The sequence below is a fragment of the Mesocricetus auratus genome, unplaced genomic scaffold (genome assembly GCF_017639785.1).
Source record: "Mesocricetus auratus isolate SY011 unplaced genomic scaffold, BCM_Maur_2.0 Super-Scaffold_100042, whole genome shotgun sequence".
Taxonomy (NCBI): Eukaryota; Metazoa; Chordata; class Mammalia; order Rodentia; family Cricetidae; genus Mesocricetus; species Mesocricetus auratus.
The window spans coordinates 7,742,866-7,762,479 of record NW_024429219.1 but is presented as its reverse complement, the minus strand read 5'-3'; the positions used below and the strand labels follow the sequence as shown (position 1 = coordinate 7,762,479).

At 50.1% G+C, this 19,614-nt stretch overlaps 1 protein-coding gene across 2 annotated transcripts in view; it reads left to right on the top strand.

Annotated features, from left to right (window-relative positions):
• Exosc10 (exosome component 10) overlaps nt 1-19,614 on the top strand; it is a 23,422-nt gene extending 3,808 nt beyond the window's left edge. For both annotated transcript variants that reach the window (XM_005079326.4, XM_040734990.1), the window contains exons 4-25: nt 216-320; nt 549-714; nt 900-1,014; nt 1,589-1,664; nt 1,862-1,972; nt 2,374-2,517; nt 3,173-3,363; nt 3,930-4,086; nt 5,930-6,078; nt 6,215-6,265; nt 7,051-7,162; nt 9,930-9,980; nt 10,122-10,200; nt 10,297-10,403; nt 12,521-12,616; nt 12,840-12,914; nt 14,934-15,015; nt 16,120-16,196; nt 17,383-17,554; nt 18,021-18,082; nt 18,770-18,846; nt 19,501-19,614. In XM_005079326.4, coding sequence (XP_005079383.1) covers nt 216-320; nt 549-714; nt 900-1,014; nt 1,589-1,664; nt 1,862-1,972; nt 2,374-2,517; nt 3,173-3,363; nt 3,930-4,086; nt 5,930-6,078; nt 6,215-6,265; nt 7,051-7,162; nt 9,930-9,980; nt 10,122-10,200; nt 10,297-10,403; nt 12,521-12,616; nt 12,840-12,914; nt 14,934-15,015; nt 16,120-16,196; nt 17,383-17,554; nt 18,021-18,082; nt 18,770-18,846; nt 19,501-19,531 — 2,286 coding nt within the window. In that variant the 3' untranslated portion in view covers nt 19,532-19,614. The remainder of the gene's footprint in view (nt 1-215; nt 321-548; nt 715-899; nt 1,015-1,588; nt 1,665-1,861; nt 1,973-2,373; nt 2,518-3,172; nt 3,364-3,929; nt 4,087-5,929; nt 6,079-6,214; nt 6,266-7,050; nt 7,163-9,929; nt 9,981-10,121; nt 10,201-10,296; nt 10,404-12,520; nt 12,617-12,839; nt 12,915-14,933; nt 15,016-16,119; nt 16,197-17,382; nt 17,555-18,020; nt 18,083-18,769; nt 18,847-19,500) is intronic.

Here is a 19,614-nt window from a genome sequence, read left to right as displayed (position 1 = left end):
TAAAATAAAAATAAATAGTTTGTGAATATTTAAAATTTTAATTGGCAAGTTAAAATTCTGAATCCTTACAACGTACAGTATATTTTGATGCACGTGTTTACCTTTTCTTTTGGGTATATATTAACCACATGATCCTGTGAGTGTACTTCTTGAAAATGCCGGGTGATTCCGTCTGTTCCTGGAAGATCCTAACCTGATGCCTTGTCTCCCCGTAGGGTATATTACTGGACGAAGCATCGGGTGTGAATAAGCATCAACAGCCCGTCCTGCCTGCAGGACTGCAGGTCCCCAAAACAATAGTGTCGAGCTGGAACCGGAAGGTGAGCACCCCTGCGGGTCCAGAAGACACCCATTGGGTGTCACAGACCTGTCTCATTTCAGTCTGCATTTCTGCTGTGACCTACTGCTCACGCACAGCCCACCTGCTCCTTCCCCTGTGTCACTGGACCCTCACGTGCACTAACATTCCAAATGTCTGGTTGCTGGGACTTCTTTTCCTGCGTCATCAAGTTGCTGCCTTTTAGTTGATTCGAATGTGTTGGCCGTAGGCAGGAGAATATGGGAAAAAAGCGAAGTCTGAGACTTTCCGACTGCTGCATGCAAAAAACATCCTCCGACCTCAGCTCAGATTCCGAGAGAAGATTGATAATTCCAACACACCGTTTCTCCCTAAAATCTTTGTCAAGCCCAATGCTCGGAAGCCCCTCCCTCAGGGTAAGTGACTGCAGTGTCGCTCACTGCCTTTGAGGCCTTCCATGTGTCACAAACATGAGGAGGTTAGGGGTCCTCCCTCACACTTACCTTCCGTCAGAGGAGCCCGTCGCCTCCTCCTAAACTAGAAGTCACAGAAGTATGTGCCTCCTGTGTGATGCTGTGTTTGTCACTGTTTGGATCTCCAGCTCTCTCAAAAGAAAGGCGGGAGCGTCCACAGGACCGTCCTGAGGACCTGGATGTCCCCCCTGCCCTGGCGGATCTCATCCATCAACAGAGAACCCAACAGGTTGAGCAGGACATGTAAGTGCATGAGTGGACTTCCTCCTCACAGAACTGAGATTACAGGTGTATGGCGCCATACCTGGCCTTCATGGGTTTTTTGTTTATTTGCTTGTTTTTTTTTTAAAGATTGTGTGTATGTGTGCATGCCTGCGTGTGTGTTCTGAGCGATCTCAGGTTTGCAAGTCACCCTTGCGCAGGGCCGTACTGATCTCTTATTCTACTGTTAGTGGATATGCTGCCCGGGCGAGCACCAGCCATGTAATCCTTCCTGAGTGTTTGTTGTTGGGGGTAGAGGTGGTAAGGGGTGGCCTCACACATCCCAGGCTGGCCTCAAACTTAACTTAAGATCCTCCTGCCTTCACCACCACATGATGAGATGATAGGCGTGCGTCCTCATCCTCGGTGTATCTGGTACCGAGGCTGGATCCCAGAGCTTCACCTGTGCCGAGCAGCCCTGGAGCAGCCGGGTCCCAGAGCAGCCAGCATGTTTGTTCACACTGCATCTGAAAGCGCGCGCGTGCGTGTGTGTGTGTGCGCGCCCACACGCCTTTGGGATGATGAGATTCGTCTGAACTGTGTTGTGCTCACTCAGGTTTGCACACCCTTATCAGTATGAACTGGACCACTTCACCCCACCTGACTCAGTGCTGCAGAAGCCGCAGCCCCAGGTGAGTGCCCGGCCTCAGTTTCCAAGTGGGCATCTGGGAGCCTGGGGGCAAGCAAAGCATTGGTTGGTCAGGTGCAGTTGTGTTTCCCTGCAGTAGCTTTGGGAGCTTGTGGTTGGGGTCATCCCTTGGACTTAGAGTTCACCCTTGTTAGGGTTGGTCTGTAAGAGGCTCCTCTCTGTGCTCCTTTCTTGATCCAGTTGTACAGGCCTGTGGGAGAGACACCCTGCCACTTTGTATCCTCCCTGGACCAACTTGTGGAGCTCAACGAAAAGCTCCTGGGTTGTCAGGAGTTTGCAGTGGACCTAGAGGTACCTTGTAATTGACCTTGAGTGAAATCTTCTTCATTTCCTGTGACTTCATCTACCTGGGAAACCTAAAGTTTGCACTAATTCAAACTCTTGTTCTTTATGTTTTGGGGGGGGGCTGAGACACCTATTGCACTATAGGCCAGGCTGCCTTTACTATATAGCCCAGGCTAGTCTCAAACTCAAACACATCCTCCTGCCTTAAAAGAAATTTTTTGTCCTGAAAATTAGTCATGTGCTTTCTATAGCTAACTTTTACAACCTGGTAGAGGGGGACTGAGGACAGAGCTCAGAGCAAGATTCTTCAGTTGTATCTCAGGATTTTAACAATTTCAGAATTAAAAACAGAGGTGAAGGAATGCAGACTAATCCATTTCCCTCAACCCCATCTCTGTGTGGTTCAGCATCACTCGTACAGAAGCTTCCTAGGACTCACCTGCCTGATGCAGATTTCCACCCGGACAGAAGACTTCATTGTTGACACCCTGGAGCTGCGAAGTGACATGTATATTCTCAACGAGAGCCTCACAGACCCAGCCATCGTTAAGGTCAGCCATACTGGCTCCGGCCTGAGGTGGACTGCAGTGCTTTGCAGAAAGAGTATCACCATCTTGTTCTTTCAACCTAGACCCGGTGGAGGGAAAACCATGTCATCTCCTCCCCTGTGGTTCTGCACACCTAACTGCTTACTTCTAGACCCCATAGGCTTTTCCATGTAGCTCGTTGCTATCTGGAGACGTCAATCATGTTAGTGACTATTTCGGTGAGCACGCTCAGTTGCATTGTTTGAACTTAAGGACACACTTGGAGCTAATAGGGCTCCTTACCCATGCTATGGCCCGAAAGCAACTGCAGCCCTTAACAGTACACAGTTACGAGCACCAAAGACGCTTGTGGTCTAAGAGAAAAGAAGCACTTAAGCTGGCTGGTGGTGGTGGTACAGGCAGGCAGAAGACCGGCCTGATCTACAGAGTGAGTTCCAGGACAGCCAGAGCTACACAGGGAAACCTTTTCTGGAAAAACAAAACCCTGCACGCACCCTGGATTGAGGATGTGAGCCAGTGGTAGGGTACTTGCCCAGCATATGCAAGTCCCGGGGTTCAATTCCTCCTGTGTCCTGAAGCCCAAAGGCAGGACTAAGTAAGGCGAGAGATGAATAGCTTGGTGCAAATGTGAGCTGCACGGCCTTGGTTATGTTTGCAGGTCTTCCATGGTGCCGACTCTGACATCGAGTGGCTACAGAAGGACTTTGGGCTCTATGTGGTGAACATGTTTGACACACACCAGGCAGCACGGCTTCTCAACCTGGCTCGTCACTCACTTGACCATCTGCTGAGGCTCTACTGTGGTGTGGAGTCAAACAAGCAGTATCAGCTGGCAGATTGGAGGATACGGTCAGTTTGCTGGTGGCGAACAAGTGTGGATCCAAGAAAGAGTCTGTTGGCATGGAAATTAGTGCCGGGCATGGTGGCCCATGCCTTTAATCTCCTCACATGGGCAGCAGGGGCAGGTGGCTCTCTGTGAGTTTAAGGACAGCCAAGGCTACACAGAGAAATCCTGTCTTGAAAAGAACATTAGGAATATTTGAAAACCCTCATTATCAAGCCCTTATCCTCCTCCCAGCACTAGGATAACATCTTGGCCATGCTCACAGCAATCTTAAGTGTTTGCTCCCTTGTCATAGCTAAGGTAAAAAAGCAGACAGAATAAGGACAGACAGGTGAAGCTACAAGTCACCCCAGGGCCACAGCACCCTAGTTTTAACCTTAGCATCACTCTGCCCCATGATAATTGGTTGTCACACTGAGCTGCAGTACATGTCCGTGTATCATACATAGTGGGGAGGAATGAATCTTCGGAGTGAGAAGGAGGCCAAGGAAGTTCTGTCACACAGCACACAGATCTGCTTGGATAGCTGTCCCTGGAGCAGTCATTGAAGCCATGTCTCTTGCAACTCTAGCCCTCTGCCCGAGGAAATGCTAAACTACGCCCGGGATGACACCCATTACCTGCTGTACATCTACGACCGAATGAGGCTGGAGCTGTGGGAGAGAGGCAATGACCAGCCTGTCCAGTTGCAGGTGGTGTGGCAGCGGAGCAGGGACATCTGCCTCAAGGTACCACATCACCAAATCTATACAGACCCCAGCACTCAGGCTCTGTTTATTTCGTTTTTTAATGGCTCTCAGGGCAGGGAGATGGTTCAGTGATACAGATCGCCGTCTGCTCTTCCGGAAGACAAGCACCCACGTGGTGGCTCTAGTAACTCTAGTCCAGGGGATCTGACTCCCTCACACAGACATATATGCAAGCAAAATACCAGTGTACACACACACAAAACAATGCTGGGTGGTGGTGGCAACATGCCTTTAATTCCAGCACTTGAGGGGCAGAGGCATGAGGATGCACTCACTATACAGAGAAACCATGCCTAGGAAAATCACAGAAAAAAGAAGGGCTGATATCATGACTTTCTTGTACATAATGTCATTATACTTTTGTCATCCTCTTCTCCTGCCCTTCCTAATTACCCCCACGTGACTCTTGGTCGTCTTCCCCCCCCCCCCCACCTCCTGCTTTCATGGCACTCATCTTCTATTACTCTCTTGTTTCCTCTTCAGGATCTCTTTCCCCTCTGATGGTCACTTTCTGCTTTGATGACCCACATGTACCATGTACATCTAGGTTCTGTGTATTCGGGAAAGCTTTCAGTACTTATCCAGAATCTGACTTATTTTAACATGATCTCAGATTCCATCTGTAATCCCACAGATGTCACAATGTCATTTTCCTTTATGCCTGAATAAAATTCATTCTGAGGCCAAGACAGGATGACTCAGTGGATAAGCCAGAACCCCGTTTAAAACCCAGTGCTGGTCATCATGGTGCATGCCTAGAATCCCATTTAATCCCAGCACTCGGGAGGCAGAGGCAGATAGATCTCTATGAGTTCGAAGCCAGCCTGATCCACATGGTGAGTTTCAGGGCAGCCAGGGCTATGTAGTAAGACCCTGGGGGTGGGGCACTTGTTTCCTTGCCAAAGGACCCTGCTTCATTTTCTAGCACCCATGTGATAGGTCACAAACTGTCTCTAGGGCCTCTGTGGTCACTGGTTACACACGTGATGCACAGGGAAAATACCCAGACACATAAAGTAAAAAAACAGTTTGTGCTTTGCTGGTGGGGAAGACTATTGAGCACTTTTCAGACACTTGGGAGCTAGTTCTGTCTCTTCCTTTGAGAACTGTAATCTGTTCACTGACCCATTTATTGATTGAATGATTAGGATCTTTTGTGTTTCAGTTTTGCAGTTCCTTAAAAGTACAGAATGCTCATGCCTTTGGTTATTCTTTGTGTCAGAACATTTTCAGTGTTCAAGCTGCCGCAGTGGACATGCTAGGTTTTCCTTGCAGTGCCAAGAATTCGGTTCAGAACCTCACACACACGCTAAGCTAGCACTCTCCCTCTGAGCTCTATATCCAGCCTTTGTTTTAGGTGGTTAGTATGTTTTTTGGTTTTTTTGTGGGTTTTTTTGTTTCAGGGCAGAGTTTCTCTGTGTAGCCCTGGCGGTCATGGAACTCATCCTGTAGCCCAGGCTGGCCTGGAACTCAGAGATCCACCTGCTTCTGCCTCCCAGGTGCTGGGATTAAAGTTGTGCACCACCACCAGTGGGCTTGTTTCAATTTCTAAGACAAGGTCTCTTACGAGGTAATCCAGACTGTCCTGTCACTTGTAGTCCTCCTGTGTTAACGTCCAAGTGAACCACAAACAGAGCTTCACTTTTGTCCATTAATGTAAGAGCCAAACGTTTTGAAGAGCCTGGGAATAATTTTTATTCCACTGATGCTTTTCTTTTTTTTAAGAGCTGAGAATCAAACCAAGGCTTCATGCCTGCTGGGCAAGTGCTCAGCCACTGGCCTTTCCCCACACTCATTGGTCCTGAATATTCTCTAATTGCAGAAATTTGTCAAGCCCATCTTCACGGACGAGTCCTACCTTGAGCTGTATCGCAAGCAGAAGAAACATCTGAACTCGCAACAGCTGGCCGCCTTTCAGCTGCTGTTCGCCTGGAGGGATAAAACAGCTCGCAGGGAGGATGAGAGCTACGGGTGAGCTGCTGGGGCTCGTCCATGCTTATGGGCCCTGCAGGCCTGACTGTGAAGGCTGCCTGCCGTCTCCTTCATTATAGCATTAGTGGACCTTACCAGTTAATGTAATGCGATCCCATTATGTGCTTTGTTCCAGATATGTTCTGCCCAATCACATGATGCTAAAGATAGCTGAGGAACTGCCTAAGTAAGTTCAGAGCTGAATAACGTGCTGTCTCTCCTCAGTCGCTCTCCGTCCTTCACAGCCCGGCATTCTAATGTGGCTGCCTGAGGCTGTTCTCAGAGGTTAATACCCCAAGCCTGGATGGTAGTGGGGCCCAGTAGCCACAGTCCTTGCCTGAGAGTTCCTGGGTAAGGACTAAAACTTGTGAACTGACACATTTCCATGGCTAGTCCCAAGCCCACTGGAGTCCCTCAGAGAGCAGAACTGTCCCACATTCTTTCTTGGGTCTCATTCTCCAAATGAAAGCCTCCAGAGTTTTAAGCACTTTGTTGTATTAATTGGAGCACAAACAGGAATAAGAGATTAGAAATCAGCTTTCTTGTCTCCAGCTCTCACAGTTCCTAAGATAACTAGAGGAATGGACTGAGAATTGGTGCAATAAAGATCACATGTGCAGGTGACTGGCCTGGGCTGGGTTACGCAATCTTTTAAAACTCCTGTGGCCTTTGTGGGGGTGGAGGAAGTGGTCTGGGTCAAGGGGCCCTCACTCCATGGCCAAGACTGGCCTGGAACCCACTGCCTTGAACTTGTGATCCTCCTGCTTGTAGTTCACAAATGCTGGCCTTGCAGACTTATGCCACCATTCTTGGTTGATTGTGTGCTGCGGATGGAACCCAAGGCTCTGACCATGCCCAGCAAACACTCTGCTAAACAGGCTGCAGCCTGTCCTGACCAGTCATTGCTGTGAGGAAGTCTGGAAGGAAGGGCTGTCTCTCCATGATGAGCTGAGTTTCTGTCCTTGTTTTCAGGGAGCCCCAAGGCATCATAGCTTGCTGCAACCCAGTACCACCTCTTGTTCGGCAGCAGATCAATGAGATGCATCTTTTAATCCAGCAGGCTCGAGAGATGCCCCTGCTCAAGGTATGCAGGGTTTCATCCACAGGCCCACTCTTCAGCACTTGCCTCCTGTGGCCTCCTAAAGCCCTGAGCTGCTCTCCGCTTCTAAACCGCCCTGAGGAATAATGATGGCTTGGAAAGCTACTGGGTGTGTCCTGTTAGATTTAGCTGCTTTCGTGCTACTGGTTTGGGGTTTTGAGATGTGGTTTTATTTTTTTGATGCTAGGGTTCAAGCTCAGGACTGCCCCCATGCTATACAAGTACTCTTCTGAATCATTGCCCAAGCCCATACATTTTATGTATATATTGTTTTCTGGAGACAGTGTTTCTCTGTGTAATAGTCCTGCCTCTCCTGGAACTCACGCTGTAGACCAGGCTGGCCCAGAGCTCACAGAGATCCAACTGCCTCTGCCTCCCGAGTGTTGGGATTAAAGTTGTGTGCCACCAAAGCCCAGCTTTAATTAAAGATTTATGTGTTTCTGTATATGGTGTAGGCATATGTATCTCACAGTGCACTTGTCTAGACCAGAGTGCACACTTGCAGGGCTCGGTTCTTCCCTTCCACTGCATGGGCCCTGGGGATGAAGCCCAAGGCTGTCAGGCTTGGCAGGAAGAGCCCTTTCACTAGCAACTGCTTTTTTTTTTTTTTTACAGTCATAAACTAAGCCTTATCCTTTATATTTTATGGCCTTTTGATAATCTGATAGCAAATAACTGGGCCATTAATGGTTATGGTAAAGCCGTCAGTCTGGTGGAGTGAGTTGGAGTAATGGTCCTGTTTAGAGAGCTGGCGATGGAAACCCAGACCTGAAGCCGGAGCGCACACGTTTGGTCCAGTGCGGAGAGGGCTCCTGGCATTTAGTAGCAGATGGTCAGGAAGTGTTGTCAGCTACTGCTGAGCCTAAGGACTGGAAGAGCCATCCGCCTGAAAGCTGTTAGATTTGCTGATAGTGGGGGCAGGATCCATGACCACAAACTGAAGTCGATGAGAGGGAGGAGGAGAATCGTAGATAGAATGGGAATTCAGAAAAGTTCATTTTTGTGAAGAAAATACTTAAGTGTACATAAACGTGGGTGGAGGTAGAACTCCCTCAGCAAATAGAAGCACAGCTGGGCATGCACTAGTGCCCTCCTGTAACCCCAGCACCGGATGCAGAGGCAGGAGGGTCAGGAGTTCAAGGGCATCCTCACCTATCTAAGGAGTTGGAGACTAGCCTGAGCTTCATGAGACCCTGTCTCAAAAAAAAGCTATTGTCACTCAGCAGTGGCCTTTGATCCCAGCACTTGGGAGACAGAGGCAGGCAGATTTCTGTGAGTTCAAGGTCAGCCTGATCTGCAGAGTGAGTTCCAGGACAGCCAGGGCTACACAGAGAAACCCTGTCTCAAAAGGCCAAAAAACAGCCGGGCATTGGTGGCTCACGCCTTTAATCCCAGCCTCAGGAGGCAGAGGCAGGCAGATCTCTGTGAGTTTGAGGCCAGCCTGGTCTACAGAACGAGTTCCAGGATAGCCTCCAAAACAATACAGAGAAACCCTGTTTTGAAAAAAAAAAAAGCCAAAAAAAAGAAATGTCTAAATAAGATGGTAAAGCACTTGCCACCAGTGTGATGACCTGAGTTCAGTCCCCAGGTCCAGGTCCCTTATGGTTGAAGGAAAGAATTAACACCCATAAGTTATCCTCTGGCCTGTTATGCCATGCTTGAATGAATGAAATAAAAAGAAAGAAGAAATACAGACACGTGTCTTTGTGGAAATGTCTGTGCTCTATGTAGGTAATAAAACGTGTTAAAATTCAACTTACATGGTTTCTTTTGGGGGGGTTGCTTTTAATTCTTTTCCTTTCTTTTGAGATAGTGGTTTACCAAACAGGGTCTTTTGTAGGCCAACCTTGAGTCACTTATGTGACCTGTAGCCCAGGCGGGTCTGGCACCTTCTGTCCCCCTGCCTCAGCCCTGCAGCACCACATCCAGCTTTCTTAGGACAACTTTGAATCATTGGCTTGGTAGTGACAGAAATCTGTGACCCACCATTTTTCATCTTTTGAAAGACTATTGACCCAAAAGAGCATTGCAGCTGTCAAGTTAAGAAATCTTTCTGCAGTAGTGGCGCACGCCTTTAATCCCAGCCCTTGGGAGGCAGAGGCAGATGGATCTCTATGAGTTTGAGGACAGCCAGGGCTACACAGAGAAATTCTATCTCCAAAAAAACGTTCTCCTGGGACTGAGAAATAGCTGCAAGGTAGGGTGTAGACCTCTCTGGTGTGAGGCCCTGGGTATCCCAGAGCCTCACACGCACACACAAGAAGGCGTCCTTAGTTTTCTGGTTTGTATAGAGAGAGAGCATGCTGGCTGCTTGAAGAGTCCTCCAGGCTCTCCGGAAGCCATTGCACCGTGCCACCTCCTGACTAGAAACGCTGATCTTTCACAAAGTCCTGCTTGAGCCCAACATAAGTGCCAGTGCCGGATGCTTGAGGGGTGAGGGGTTATCCCCTGGCCCGTGGGAGACAGACGGGTGGGCGAGTGCACTCTGCTGAATAAACCTGTGTCGTTGACTTTACACGGCTGTTCTCAGTTCCTTTTTTTGTTTTTTGTTTGTTCTTTGAGACAGAGTCTCAAGTAACCTGGGATGGCTGGCCTTGAACTTCTGATCCTCCTGCTCCCACCTCTGGAGTACTGGAATTATAGGCATGTGCAATCACACCCACTGGGAATCCAACCCAGGGCTCCCAGCATGTTAGGCAAACACCCTACCAACTGAGCTACATCCCCGGCCCTCCTCTTCTTTCCTCCTTAGTCTGAAGCTGCAGCTGGGGTGAAGAAGAGCGGACCACTACCTGCCGCCGAGGTACAGTGTCACGGCTGCTGTCTCACCTATGGGAGGGGTGGAGACCACAGTCCCTGACAGGTCAGTGCTGTTCCACTGGCCAAGAGCTCCTGGCTGGCTTAGGAGTTTTACATGTGGTCTGCTGGTTTCTCTTTGATGCAGAGATTGGAGAATGATCTCTTTGGACCCCATGACTGTTCCCACGCCCCTCCAGATAACTATCCGATCATCCCAACTGATGGTAAGATGGAGGCCCTCTGGACTTGCAGACAGATTGAGGCAGTTTCCTGGACCTGGACACCACATGTCTTGACCTTGCTGACTTCTGTGTCTCTAGGATCTGTGCCACTTCAGAAGCAGCCGAGCCTCTTTGCTGAGGGCAAAGAAGGAACCTCTTTGGATGCCACGTGCCTTCTTGCCACAGCCGTCATCACCCTGTTCAGTGTGAGTAACCAGAAAATTCTCCAAGGTGGCTCAGCTTCCTGGCGTGGGGTGATCTTATCACATGGGCTATCTGCCTAGAGGTGTACGTGTACATTTGAGACCAGTGCCTAAGGTAAAGCTAGAGAGAGGTGTGGAGAGTGAGCTCCCTGGGCGGGGAGGGTGTCTAATGAGCACTGTATGTGAAGAGGACAGCCAGGACTGTTACATAGAGAAACCTTGTCTCAAGATACCTTCAAGGGCAGGTGTCTGATGAGGACACACTGGGTTGGGCTCAGGGACAGGAGCAGGTTCAGCCACAGCAGAGGACCATGTCAGCTGGATGCCCACCAGGGCTCGACGGTGTTCTTTTGAACCTGGAGCCTGTGCCGGCCACCCCTTCCTGAACACACCTGGCATCGGCTGTGTGTACCGTTAGGGACGAAGGGAAAAAGCCTCAGGAACAGTTTTGTCAGCAGCCAGTGTAGACTCTTCGAAGTGACAGGTCCCTGCTGCGTGACTCGAGGACAGTGTGTCTGCTTGGTGTATCCCTGGAGTGTGCTTGTGATATGGCCTACCTGTCTGCTGTCCCTGGGCTGCTTGTTTCCTGTGATGGCAAGGCTCAAAGGACTGGAGAGACGGTTCTATGCAAATGTGAGGACTAGAGTTTGGAGTTGAGAAACCACCAAAAGACCAGAGCTGTAACACCGCAGCCCCGTTTGCACCTGTGGTGAGATGGGAGGTGGCTCGTGGGCCAACTAGTGTGGTGTACACGTGGTGAACGAGACACCCTGCCTCAGGGGCCGTCCTTTGACCTCTACACTCGCTCTCTCCCTCTCTCCCTCCCTCCTTCTCTCTCTCCCTCTCTCCTTCCCTCCCTCCCTCCCAGCGCTTGGGAGGCAGAGGCAAGTGGATCTCTATGAGTTCAAAGCCAGCCAATGCTACACAAAAAGCGCTATGGCAAAAAGACAAAAAACGAAATTAATTTTTAAGCCTGGGACTTACTGTGGTGATTCATGAAGAAGGTGTAGTTGTCTGCTAGCACAGGCTGACAGAAACTACAGTGATTCAGCAACTAAATCTGTGGGCGGAGGCCTCCTTTCCTTTCCTGTTTTCTGTTTAATCAGGATCTCATGCTGTAGCCCAGTCTAGCCTCAGACTTGCCCTTCTCACCTGCTGCTCTTGCAGAAGACCTGGGTTTCGTTCCCAGGCCTGCATGGCTGCTCACAGCCGTCTCTAACTCCACTTCCAGGGGATCCAACAGCATCAGGCACACATGTGGTACACATACATACATGCATGCAAACAATTCTCATGCACATAAAGTTTTTTTAAAAAGTCAGTCTAGGTGGCGCACGTCTTTAATCCCAGCACTTTGGAGGCAGAGATGGGTGGATGTCTGAGTTCGAGGCCAACCTGGTCTACAGAGTGAGTTCCAGGACAACCTCCAAAACAATACAGAGAAACCCTGTCTTGAAAAACCAAAAAAAAAAAAAAAAAAAAAAAAAAAAAGGAAATCATTTGGATTTCTCATGCTTCAGTTTTCCAATGCATGGATTAGAAGCTTGTGCCCTGCTCCCAGCTAGTTTCCATGAGCTTGAGGCTGCACTGACATGAGAATCTGTTTAGTCTGAAGAAGGCTCTACTGTCTATATGTTAACAGCAAACATAACTTCAAGAGAAAAGCAGAGTTTGTGGACCCAGTTGGAAGCAATGTTGTGTTTTATGTGTTTATTGGTTCCCTGTCAGGATCTATCACATTACATTTCACACTCCTTACATCAGTTAGGACTTCATGCTCTTGGACCAGGCAGACCTGTGTCTTTCCCCCTGCTCTCCTCCTCTTAGGAATAGGACGGCTATTCAAGAGCAGAAGATGGTGAAAATACCCCAGGCTTTGTAGGTTGTGAAGGCCCTGAAGAATCCGTTAGTTCACTTGCTGGGTTTATCAGCTCAGACCTTTAATCCCAGAAGCAGGTGCATCCCTGTGAGTTTGAAGCCATCCTGGTCTACATCCCTCAAAGAAACCAAGAGTTCATCAGTTCAGGAAATTAACCCTCACTGTTGTGGTCCCAGGAAGGTGTCCTGATGCCGCAGCATGCTCATGGTTAGAAGTGATGGGGTTTGGTCTGTCCTTGCAGGAGCCTAGCGCCGAGGAAAGTGGAAAGACTTCACTGACGGTGGCACAGAAAAAAGCCCAGAACATACTGGAGTCCTTTGAAAACCCGTTTAGGATGGTGAGTAGCGCATCTGCTCGAGGCCGGCAGGAGCGGCAGGGAAGTGTGCGACCACGCAGCCTTTCACCTGGGAGGAAAGCAGGACTGTGGAGGGGGAGCCCAAGTCCGACGCATCAGTCGTCCATGGTGTGCAGGTCGGGACTCTGGGATCACACTGACAGTAGTGCCTGACAGGCGAGAAGCCTGCTCTAGACGTTTGCAGTGACGGTTTCCCCTTCTGCAGTTCCTGCCTTCTCTGGAACACAAGGCCCACATCTCTCAAGCAGCAAAGTTTGACCCTTCTTCGAAAATCTATGAAGTAAGTAGCTTCCCAAGCTTTGAAGCAGTCGCTCTCAAGGGGCTCCTGACCTGAGCAAAGCCCCCGTCTCAGGTGGGCTTCAGAACCTCTGTAGGCTGCTGAGAACAGAGGAGAGGCCAAACTGTAGCCCAGTCCTCGGAAGCCTTTGGGAGTCTCTACGACAAAGGGTTTGGGGCTGGGGACAGCTCGGGTAGTAGCGTGCTTGCCAGGCCTGTGTGGAGCCCTGGTTTGAGCCCAGCACCACGTAAAGCTGGACTGGAGGTGCACACCTGCAGTCTCAGCACATGGGAGGTGGCAGCAGGAGGATCAGAAGTTCAAAGTCATCTTCAGCTACATAGTGTGTTCTAGAATAACCTGGGGTCTCTGAGGCCCTGCCTTAAAAATCCAAGAAGAAGCCGGCCCTGGTTCACAGGCATATCATAGTAGGATAGTGTCTGTCTAATGTGTGAGAGCCTGGGTTCAAGTTCAGCACTGGAAAGGAAACAATAACAAACTGTTTTGTGGTTTTCTAATGGAGTAATTTATACATAATAAAGTACATAAATGATATAGTTTATCACACTTGTACATGTGTGTGTCACTTCAAGGCCCTTAAAGGGAGCAGCTTGAATCTGAAGAGGCACTGCCTTGCACTGTGGACCAGAACACCCCTCCCTCCCACAGGTCTACTCTGTGTCTGGGAGGCGGCTTCTTGATGCAAAGCCTCCATTTTCCATGTAGGAAGGATGTGTTTGATGACACCCAACAGCATAGCCCCGTCACTGAACAGTACCCAGGCAGGCCTGAGTCCTGTGTTAAGGGTTTAGCCTGCTGCTTTTAGGAATGGGGAGTCTCAGAGCTAGCATGATGGCTCAGTGGGTAACAGAGCCCACCACCATGCCTGAGGAACCCGTGTTGTGAAGGAGAAAACTGAGTCTAAGTTGTGTCTTTACCTTCACACATGCTCGTGGTGTGCTCACATGTGCACGCACACACTAAGTGAATAAGATTTAATAAAACAGCCGGGTGGCTGAATGTGATGGTGCACACCTTTAATCCCGGCACATGGAAAGCACAGGCAGGTGATCTCTATGATGTTGAGGCCAACCTAGTCTCCATATGAAGCTCTAGGGGAGCCAGGGCTACATGGTGAGGTTCTGCTTCAGAAAATAACAATAACATTAAAACTAGAAATGAAGAAATGGGAAGTCCTGGACTTGGAGACTTGGCTCCATGATGGTTCTCTTAGCAAGCACAGGGCCCTGCGTTCAGACCCAAAACAGGCCAGGCACAGTGCCACATCTTTAATCCAGCATTTCAGAAGCAGAACCAGGTGGATCTCTGAGTTCAGGGTTAGCCTTGTCTACATAGCAGGTTCCAGGCCAACCAGGACTATATAGGGAGACCTTCTCTTTCCCTCACAAACACATACACAAAAAAAGAGGATGGGGCAATGGGAATAGGCAGTCTATAGTATGTAACTGTAAACCCAGTACTTGGGCAATGGAGGCAACAGAATGGGCTTAAGGTCATCATTGGCTGCATAAAACCTTTGACATCAGCCTTGACTCAAAAGCCAAAGTGAGTGGACTTTTCTTTATCTCCTCCTTCCTGGTTATGGCAAACCCTTCAGCTGTCAGTCCCTCCTGGTTCTCATTTGGGTCACCTAGATGTGAACTGTGGTCACAGCTCTCAATGGGACAGAAAGAGAAACAGGACCAAGAGGAGACTCATCTTGAGCCCAGCTTGGCTTACTGACTGGGCCACTGGGCAAGTGACTAAGGCCTCATGTCCTGGAGGGAGGGTGGGCTGGATGGAATGAGATGTCTGGTGTGAGCACATGCAGCCTGGTGTCTGGGGTTCAGATGTTCTTTGTCCCTAAAGCCAGCAAGTGTGGTGCCTCGGGATGTGTGTGTGTCATTTTGAGGCTAGCATGCCCTCAGTTGCCTCTCAGCAACTAGGCACTCCTGAGTTTGAGTTTAAGCGGGGCTTTATTGGTTTTGGTTTTTTGGGTTTGGTCATTGTCTGTTTTCATTGTAGATCAGCAACCGCTGGAAGCTGGCCAGCCAGGTCCAGAAAGAACCTAAAGAAGCAACCGCAAAGAAGGCACCTGAGCAAACAGGTAGTGTGGGAGTCCTTGTGAGTCTGTGGCCTTTGTCTGGGTGTTCTGTGTTGTGTGGGTTGGTCGAAGAAAGAGGTCACTCCAAGGTGGAATCTTAAGGCCTGGGTGGCAGCAGGAAGGTCCGGCTTCTCTGATGAACTGAACGTCATCAAACAGCCATACAAAGGCGTGCTTTTTTCTTTGCTTGTTTTTCGAGACAGGGTTTCTCTGTGTAGTTTTGGAGGCTGTCCTGGAACTCTCTCTATTCACCAAGCTGACCTCATACCAGGGTTCCTAGTCTAATCCATATGTCTAAAGGAGAGCACCATGTGCCCCATGACTTTAGTCCTCTCTCTGTGTCGTGCAGTACGTGATAATCCAAGGATGGCGCACGGTCTCTTCCTGCGTGTTTTGTCCCTGTGAAGCAGGGGTGCTGTGTTAGAGAGGGAAGAGGCAAAGAAGGCACTGTGTGGGTACTGGTGACAACAGGCAGCCTGGCTCACCTGAAGTGACAGGCTGGCATGGGTCCAGGGGGAGAGTGGACTGAGGCAGAGTCCAAGGTCCCATGTGGTAGCTGGCTGGCATGCCCAGACAGTGGCAAGGCAGGACTGCCCAGAGTACTCAGGGAAGCGAGGCAGGCAAACAGGCAGGCTTCCTCTCCTGCCAGTGGATCCAACTGATACAGAGTAGAGGACAGACAGCCTGAGCCTAATTAAGAATTGTAATAGGTAACGGGCCTTGGTGGCGCACGCCTTTAATCCCAGCTCTCGGGAGGCAGAGGCAGAGGCAGGCGGATGGATCTCTGTGAGTTCGAGGCCAGGCTAGACCGACAGCCTCCAAAACAATACAGAGAAACCTTGTCTCGTAAAACCAAAAAAAAAAAAAAAAAGAATTGTAAAAAAGAATTGTAATCGGTGACAGATTTCATGCTAGAACCTGGACTCATCCTTTCTTAGAGCCTGTAAGCTAGTGGGTATTTCCTGGTTTCCTGAGAGGCACAGGCAAAACGAGCCTATTAGTTAGAGCCAGTAGTTAAGGCCAGAGAACACTGAGCTGAGCCCAAGCCCTTGTGCCAAGGTTGGGTGGACAGATGGCAGGAAGTCCACAAATGGTTTTCTCTCACAGCTGCCCAGAAACAGGCAAAGGAGGAGTCCGAACCTGCTGCGTTGGAACAGGCCATCCCAGTGCGGCAGCAGGCTGTGGTACGTGCAGTAGATGCCCCTGGTCATGTCCAGAGCTTTCCTGGACCATTGGGGGGGGGGGAGGGCTCACTCTATGCCCCATCAGTGTCCATCTCTCTTCTCAAATCAGGTGATACTAGAATTCTCTTAAGATTTCTTGCTGTCTTTGGTAAGCCCTCATGGCACTGGGCTACGGCCAGGGACATTACTATGCCCACTACCCTAGAGAAACCTTTTTGTTCTTCATTTTTAGGTAGAAAGGCTTGAGTGAATGTCAGCATCATTCCCTGCCCCCCATTTTTATTTAAATTAGAAACAAGCTTGCTTCACATGTCAATCCCAGCTCCCTCTCCTTCCCCTCCTCGCCCACCCCCTATGAGGCCCCCATCCCCCTATCCAATCCCCACTCCGATCCCCAGGGAGGGTGAGGCCCTCCATGGGGGATCTCCAGAGTCTGTCATTTCATCCAGGACAGGGCGTAGGCCCTCCTCCAAGAGTCCAGGTTGAGAGAGCATCCCTCATTGTGGGATGGGCAGCCAAAGTCCATTTGTATGCCAAGGAAAAATACTACCCAAGGCCCCAAAGAGTGCCTAGGCCTCCTCACTGACACCGCATTCAGGGGGTCTGGATCAGTCCCATGCTGTCCTCCCAGCCATCACTCTGGGGTAGAATTCCATTCTTGGCCGGGCGTTGGTGGCGCACGCCTTTAATCCCAGCACTCCGGAGGCAGAGACAGGTGGATCTCTGTGAGTTCGAGGCCAGCCTGGTCCACAAAATGAGTTCCAGGACAGCCTCCAAAGCTACAGAGAAACCCTGTCTCGAAAAAAACCAAAAAAAAAAAAAAAAAAGAATTCCATTCTTAACCTCTGCCTTAGGTGACCTGCTAACATTATCAGTTAGGAAACTTGTCCCCTAAATTCCAGCCTCAGCTCCCATCCCTGCTGCTGAAGCAGCTTGAATCCCCAGCTAATACAGGTTGAGCATCCCTGTGTGATGCCTGAAATCTGAAGTGCCCACACGTGGAAAATTCCATGTGCACAAAATTACTTGAAGTTGCATGGAATTGCCTGCAGACTGTATGTATGTAAGCTGTTAAGTGACTTGGGGCTGGCCTGGGCTACCACCTCACAGTGTTTTAGATGGTGTCGAAGCACACAGTATCTGCGCACCCATTCTCATGCTTCCCTCCCTGCTTCTCACCCTGCAGCTAGAGAACGCCGCTAAGAAGAGAGAGAGAGCTACAAGTGACCTGAGGACCACAGAGCAGAAACAGGAGAAGAAACGACTAAAGAGCTCCAAGAAACCCAAGGACCCAGACCCCGCAGGAAGAGACTTCAGCCCTTACGACTACAGCCAGTCAGACTTCAGGGCCTTTGCTGGTAAGGACAGGGAGGACACACCAAGGAGAGGGGGGGTCAGAGTGCCAGGAGTACAGCTTCCCCCAGAGAGCCCTGTCCAGGACACTGCGAGAAACTGGCCCGCTCTCCTTGAAGCAGACCTCCATGGCTCAGCAGGAGGCCCTCCATCCACAGCATGAGCCTAGTTGAAGACACTGTTCACAAAGCCTAGTGGTCCCTGTGCTGTGAAGGGTGTGCATGTGACACTCATAACTCTGCGACAGCCTCTAGAGCTTGGGAAAGCGGGACTGGACAGTCCACACACTGAGGTCTTACTGATGCCCCTACTAGCCTGGGAGCAGACCTGTGGATGGTGTAGTCTCTGGGCGGCCGGCAGCTCCTGGAGCAGGGGAAAGACTTGAGAATGCATGCAGGCGCCTCCTGAAGCCGAGCCCTGGCCGCCGGCCTTTATGTTCGTTCGCTGACTGCGTGATCACTCTGCTTTCAGGGGACAGCAAATCCAAGCCCTCCTCCCAGTTTGACCCAAATAAGCCGGCTCCTTCTGGCAAGGTAAGGCTGCACACGACACCTGTGCCCTCAGTGCTCTCGTCCTCCTCCTGGGCTACGGTGACCATCCAAGAATCCTTTGTACCTGTCCCTCACCTCGTTTCTTGTAAAAGTGCAGAGAAGCCAGAGGACAACGTGCGGTAGTCTGGCGGCCTTCCACTGTGGGCTCCAGGGCGCTCAGGTCACTGGGCTTGTGTGGCAAGTGCTTGTCTGCTGAGCTGTCTTGCTGGCTCCGGTATCAGCAGTTTAAAAGCACAGTGATCACTATAGTACAGTTTTCTTTGTGGGTGGGGGTGGGGATAATATGTTCTGTTTGTTGAAATGGAGTCTTACTATATAGCCCAGGCTGGCCTAGGGCTCCCAATCATCCAGCCTCCGTCATTTAAGTGCTGTAGTATGCCACTGGCTGGTGTGACATGCCATTACAGGGGTGTCCTTGTGTAACTGAGTTGCTGACCCACACAGTGAAGGGGCCTCATGTGTAACCCTGACTACAACAGAGCCGTGCTAGCCAGGCTGAATTTGAAGTGTAGTAAGCAGTGGACAGCACTGTGCAGAGCCCACCTGTCCCTGTCACAACTCAGCCGTCACGCCATATGCTGGGGTGAGAACTGACTGTCCCAGCTCAGGTGTCTTGCCCAGGGCTGGTGATTGAGGCTGGTGTAAAAGTACATGACTCTTCTCTTTCAGAAATGTGTTGCAGCTAAAAAGTTTAAACAGTCGGTGGGAAACAAAAGCATGTCCTTCCCAGCTGGGAAGTCAGACAGGTAGGTGGCATGGTCGGGCCAACAGGAAAGCCAGCCTGGGAGTAGAGTAGAGTGCAGGCCAGGGGTTTCAGCTGGACAGACGCAAGACCTCTCTGCCACCCAGAAAGCAGGAACAGACATGACCTGCTTCATGTCAAGTTCACACCCACATGACAGTGATGATGTCCTGCTGGATTTCTCTATGTAGCCCTGGCTGTCCTGGAACTCACTCTATAGACCAGGCTGGCCTTGAACTCAGATCTCATTAATGCTGGGATTAAAGGCATTCACTACCACACCCTCTTTGGGGGTTGGGGGGAGATTTCGAGACAGGGTTTCTCTGTGGCTTTGTACACTGTCCTGGAACTAGCTCTTGTAGACCAGGCTGGTCTCCAACTCACAGAGATCCGCCTTCCGACACCAACTTGTTTCTTGGGGATGAGAAAAATTAGCAAGTGGGTCATCACTGGTGAGTGTTTTCATAGCATGAACTTGAGGTCAGGTTCTCACACAAGAAGCAGGCCAGGCCTGCTACCACAGACCCCACACAGCTCAGCACACCAAGAATAGGCCTCATGCTGCTCTGGTGCTCAGCACTGCCTTGCTGTGTGTTACTGAGATTTGCACAGTTCCTAAACCCAAAGAGGTAACGCTGGTTTTCATGTATTTCCACAGGGGCTTCAGGCACAACTGGCCAAAGAGATAGTGTTGGAGAGACTCCTGGGGCTGCGGGCAGTGACACTTTGTACAAACCCATTTTAAAATGATTAAAATCTATTCCTACTGGAA